General features: G+C 39.3%; 1 protein-coding gene across 2 annotated transcripts in view; it reads right to left on the reverse strand.

The window, feature by feature from the left end:
• Positions 1–2,236: 2,236 nt before the first annotated feature.
• The window catches only part of LOC147021555 (myeloid differentiation primary response protein MyD88-like), a 33,613-nt gene continuing 29,810 nt past the window's right edge, over positions 2,237–6,039 (reverse strand). For both annotated transcript variants that reach the window (XM_085891606.1, XM_085891607.1), the window contains one exon: positions 2,237–3,856. In XM_085891606.1, the coding sequence (XP_085747732.1) occupies positions 3,702–3,856 (155 nt within the window). In that variant the 3' untranslated portion in view covers positions 2,237–3,701. The remainder of the gene's footprint in view (positions 3,857–6,039) is intronic.

Below are 6,039 nucleotides of genomic sequence, written 5' to 3' on the forward strand. Positions count from 1 at the left end.
ATATATATATATATATATATATATACATACATATACATACATATATATATATATATATATATATATATATATATATATATATATTTGTACAAAATGGAACATGTATATTTACATCTGCCTTCATGGTGGTCAGTGCTGAAAACGAAACGTTAAAAACAGATTTTTAATCCAAGAAAGTGCTTTTGCAGCATCAGAATAACTGTTTACTATCACATGTCATTGCATTAATTCCAGAAAATAAACCAGATTAGTTGACTCAGATGCGAGCAGACTACCCATGAGCTGTCCTGGCATTCCCATGGGTTGTAAAAGGGATAGAGGGAGGGTTTTGAAGGCAAGTGAAATGACATCTGGAGTGGATAAAGGATTTAAAATACATTAACCAATCTCACGTTTGTTTGTGTCATTAACCTGGCATTGTTGATCAACCATTTCAATAATTTCAAACTGATTAAAGGTCATCAGCACGGATTTACCAAAAAGGAGTTGATGTTTAACAAATTTATTGGAGTTCTTCGACGCAGTTTATGACTGGGTGGATGAGAAAAGTGCGATGTATGTAATTTGTCTAGCTAGACATTCAGAAAGTATTTGATTAGTATCCACATAGAAGGCTGTTGGATAACGTGAGATCTTGTGGTGTAGCTGGTAGAATAGCAAACTAGATCGGAAACTAGATTAATGATAGGAAGTCAAGAGTAGCTGTGAATGGGAGGATGGATGTCTGGCAGAGGGGAATGCAAGTAATGCGGTACCTCAGGGAGCAGTTCTGGGACCATTATCTAAAAGTAATATAAACATTTTAAACAAGAAAAAAAGACATAAAATGTCATAGCCAACATTGTTTTAGTAATTTTGTTGTATGGAGTTAAAGGGCTAGCCCATATTTGTGTACAACTAAAATGGCCACCAGTCTACCAGTCGGCTATCTTTGATCGGATCGCAGAATCAAGTGAGGGGCAAGTGTTCGCCATTATGTACTGTGCTTGTGCTAAGTTTGAAAAAAATCGGACCATGCATGTCTGAGAAATGGTTGGGTACACGTTTTTAAGTCACAAAATGGTCAGCAGTCAGCCATCTTTGATCTGATCTCGAAAAAAAATGGAGTACATATGCAAGCCATCATTCATTATCTGGGTGCCAAGTTTGAATAACATTAGAAAATGCATGCCTGAGAAATGGTTGAGGACGTGCTCAACACCGGGGTTTTTTTTTTTTACAACTAAAATGGCTGCTAGTCGGCCATCTTGGATCTCATGTCGAAAAACAATGACGTGTGTATGTAAGCCATCATTCGTTATCTGTGTGCCAAGTTTGAACAACATCGGTAAATGCTTGTCCGAGAAATGGTTGAGGATGTGTTCAACATCTGTTTGTTTTTTTTTAAACTAAAATGGCTGTCAGTCGACTTGTCGGCTATCTTTGATCAGATCAGAAAATAAAGTTAGGGGAAAGTGTATGCCATTGTGTACTGTGCTTGTGCCAAGTTTGAAAAAAATTGGACCATGCATGTCAGAGAAATTGTTGGGGACACGCTTAAATTACAAAATGGCCGCCGGCCATCTTTGATCTGATGCTTAAAAAAAATGACGTGCGTATGTATACCATCACGTGTTGTGTCAAGTATGAATAAAAACTTGTGCCAAATACGAATTAAATTGGTCCATGCATGTCCGAAATATGGTTGCAGATGAACACACCCATGCACGTACGTAAGCACGGACACAAAAATCGAGACCAAATCCATAAGCCCCAGTTTTTGACTAATTCCAACAGGGGCTAAAAATTCAAAAGGATGTAGGGATGTTCCTTCAAAAAGTATCGTGCTGTCCATCATGTTGCCATGTAGTCAGGAAGTCATCCATTGAGATTGGTATGAAGCAGGCTATTTCTTCTGCCTCTGTTGGTTTCCTGATGTAAAATGTTCCACATATTTTGGGCAAATCGGGGGGCATCAGGACATCCCTTCTTGCAGCTATTCCTGGTTAATGATATAAAGTGCGGCTGTATTGACACTTAATATAATTGGCAAAAAAATTAGAAAAAACTGTTGGAGGAGGATGTCCATCTCAGCCCAGTTCCTGAGCATTGTACAACATTATTTCTGTGTACAAGCCGTTTGACGTAAAATACAAACCCCCATCAGCCACACACCCTCCTCCCAGTCCCCAGCATTTCTTATTCCTGGTGAAGGGACACAATTTAGATTTGAGACTGAAGAAAAGAGTCAAACAAGGGGTTTTGTGAAAGTCAATTTCAAATTATTTCAGCATTTTTTTTTTCATGCACAGTGCTTTACTCAAAGGCACATCATGTATCATATTAATCAGGACAAAACATTCACGTGAATAAAACAGCTAATTTAATTGCATTTGCCAGGAAAAAATAGTTCGGCTTTTTCAAGGCCTATCTCAAAGAAAAATGCCAAGTTACAATTCACATGATTATGACACAGAGGATACAATCAGGATGAACTTGGTCCCCATGGCAACTTACACAGTCCAATTCCACATGTCCCAATTGTAATCAACATGGCCAATTACGTAACATAATGCCCCGTTTGCGAAGGGTATTGTAATATCCTGCTTCACAGGCAGGGCATTACATTACACCTTGCCTATGGAACACCAGAATGACACTTTATAGTCAGTGTCATGAATTGAAACCAGACGAGACAGCTCAAAGACAAGTGCACTACCTCTGAGCTATCCTGGACCAAGTCTAAGCTGATGAGTCACAAAGAGTGAAACAACCTTTTTTTTTTCTTTTTTGGCTTGTAGTGGAGCTGCCACACACACATCTCGCACATGGACATACAAACAAATACACGCAACACAACACAGGACTGTTAGATGAGACAACACTAATTCCAGCAAAGAACTTACGGTCTGCATTAGTGGCAAGAGAGAATAAAATGGCTAATGTTATTCGTTGTAAAAGATCACAAAGCGCTGATGTTTCGGGCCTTACCCTTTGTCGGAGAAAAAGGGAGGGTAGGGCCCGAAACATCAGCACTTCCTGATCTTCCACATCGGATAACTTCAACCAATTTATTCTCGTGTTTTTATTCTCTAGTGCCACCAACGTGGACCGCTAGTTCTTGCTGCTGGAATTAGAAACTATTTTTGCACTTCCTGGTGACGTTGTTCGTGAGTAACAGAAATAATCGTAAAATATACATGTGCAAAAATTGGCTACAGTAACATTCTAATTTGAGAAAAGGTAGTTCATGTTATGTAAAAAAAAAAAGAAGACTTTTCTGAAATCAAATCAGAGAACATGCTCATTTACATGATCAGAGGATGATAATAGTTCCGGTTTAGTTATGGTTCATTCCGGGACATTAAACAGGCCTGTTCTGTGGACATGAAGACACCTGAGCAGTACATATTGTTCTCCAGAGTAAGCTCACAGCTTGTTCAAGTCATCGATGTGCATCAAAGGTAACAAGTCCTCGTAACAAAACCAGCTGCACATGGTTTGGCATCTTTGACAGCGTGTTGGAGAAAATCCTTAAAGCCATTGTTGTGTTGTTTTTCAGTCACTTTCCATACTTTTTCACTTTTCTGCTGAACGATGCCTTAAAGGATGATGGTAAGGTCTGTTGGCTTGTCAATGTACGACCCAGTTAACTTCCTGGACTGAATCTCATCGTGCTCATTTTATTTGAGGTCCATCATTGGCATAACATTTGCTCCTCTTCAAGGTATGTTGATAGCTTTCGCAAGTCTCTGCCAGAACCAATATTTTGTGGAAGCCTTGGTGTAGTCCGACATCGTAATGTGACGGAGAAAGTTTGGATAAGGCTTGCTTATTGGCCGATACACCACAGGAATCAGTCGTTTCTTTTGCATCCCTGTGAAGCAGACATCTGATGAATCATCGAGTACACTTTGGTAAATGGAAACTTTAAAAGAATCGATGATGGTTCAGGTGACAACATACATACTTTAAACCACATACAATAATTATCAACTACACATTTATAGCTCAAGAGTGTCTATTCATTATGCGTTTATGGTTGAAAGCAAAGGGGAAGGGGGGGGAATACAGGATTAAGCAAAGACAATGGGGGAAGATAGAGAAGAAAAAGGAAAGTGGTTGAGGGAGGATGGGGGAGAGAAGGAAAATAAAGTGGAGAGGTGTTATTAAGCTGAGGAGAGAAAAGGGATGTGTGGAATATAGAGGGAGAAGTTAAGGATGGTCATAACATTTTGCAATTTTGCATTCATAAAAACATACAGTGGCCTGCAAAAGTATTCACCTGCTCCCAATAATGCCACATTTAGATGAATTATGAATGATATAGAAACAATTTTTTCCAAATGAACTTCTTTATTTGTAACTGAAGAGATCAAACAAAACACTGTTATAGTTGAATGTGGTTACATGTCAGGAATACCTGCAAAAAGCATGTCTAAATCTAAATTCACTGGTTGTAAAAGTATTCAGCCCCTGAGGTCAACACTTGGTGGAAAAAAAAACTTTTGCAGCAATGACCGCTATGAGTCGTTTTTGGTAGGTCTCCACCAGCCTTGCACAGTGAGATTGTGAAATATTTGCCCATTCTTCATGTGAAAATTGCTCTCGTTCTGCCAAGTTTCATGGGAATCGTCGATGGACTGCAATCTTCAAGTCTCGCCTTAAATGTCCAATTGGGTCCAAGTCAGGACTTTGACTAGGCCACTGAAGAACATTTATCTTATTATTATTCAGCCACTCCAGAGTAGCTTTAGCTTCGTGCTTCAGATGATTGTCCTGCTGAAATGTGAATCTCCTACCCAGTTTCAGATTCATGGCTGACTCAAACAGGTTTTCATCAAGGATTCTCTCGTACTTTGCCCCGTCCATTGTCCCTTCTATCCTCACAAGCTTGCCAGACCCTACTGATGAAAAGCAGCTCCAGAACGTGATGCTGCCACCACCATGATTCACAGTAGGGATAGTGTTGACTGGTTGATGTGCAGTGTTCGGCTTGTGCCAGACGTGACGCTTTGAATTTCAACCAAAAAGTTCAATTTTTGTCTCTGATCACAAAACATTTCTCCACATGCCTGCAGCATCATTAAAATGCTTTTCACAAACTCCATATGAGCTGTTAGATGTGTCTTTTTCAGGAATGGCTTTTTTCTTGCCACCTGTCCAGAGAGGCCAGCTTTGTGAAGGAAACAGGATATTGTTGATTGATGAAGACTGACCCCCATCTCTGACATGGAGCCTTACAGATCTTTCAAAGTCGTTGTTGGATTCACAGTGACATCCCAAACCAGTTTCCTGTTTGCCTGGCTGCTGAGTTTGGATGGGATCTGGGTAGAGTTTGGGTGGTATGATACGTCTTCCTCTTCTTAATGATGGTTTTCATCGTACTCAAAGGGATAATGAGTGACTTTGAAATCTTCTTGTAACCCTCTCCTGAATGGTGCTTCTCCATCACTTTATATCTGACTTCTTTGTAAAGCTCCTTGATCTTCTTGCTTGCCTTGTTGGTTGACCAAGTGAGTTGCACCTTAAAAATCCTTAGGTAACTGGGGAAGCTTAATTTTAAAGTTAAACCATTGATTAAACAAGTGAAACCTATTACATATTTTGTGACCTTTCAAACAAATAATTTGCTCCCGAAGTGATTTAGGGTTATATTAATTAGGCAAAGGCTTTCAACACTGATGCAAATGAGAATCATCTCATTTTCTCTGTTATTCGAACTTATTCACATTTTATCTGCATTTTTTTTTTTTAGCTTTATCACATTGGAGTAGTTTGTGAAGACTCTATATTGTTTGATTTGAAAATATCATGAAATAAGCTCAGGTGGCATCAAAATGTGAAAACTTTGGAGGGGGAGAATAGTTTTGCAGGCCACTGTATAGCCCATCACTCTGTTGCACTGAAAATGGTGAAAACAAAGCATGGATTCCGCATAATTCAAACAGGAATACATGAAGTGGTCGCAATCTTGGGTTTTCCGAATGGCGATAATCTTTGGACATCAACACAATCTGTGGAACATAACTCTGACTCAAATCATGCGCCAATGTTCAT

This window comes from Eptatretus burgeri, chromosome 8 (genome assembly GCF_056783735.1).
Source record: "Eptatretus burgeri isolate ZD-2024b chromosome 8, Ebu_testis_v1, whole genome shotgun sequence".
Taxonomy (NCBI): Eukaryota; Metazoa; Chordata; class Myxini; order Myxiniformes; family Myxinidae; genus Eptatretus; species Eptatretus burgeri.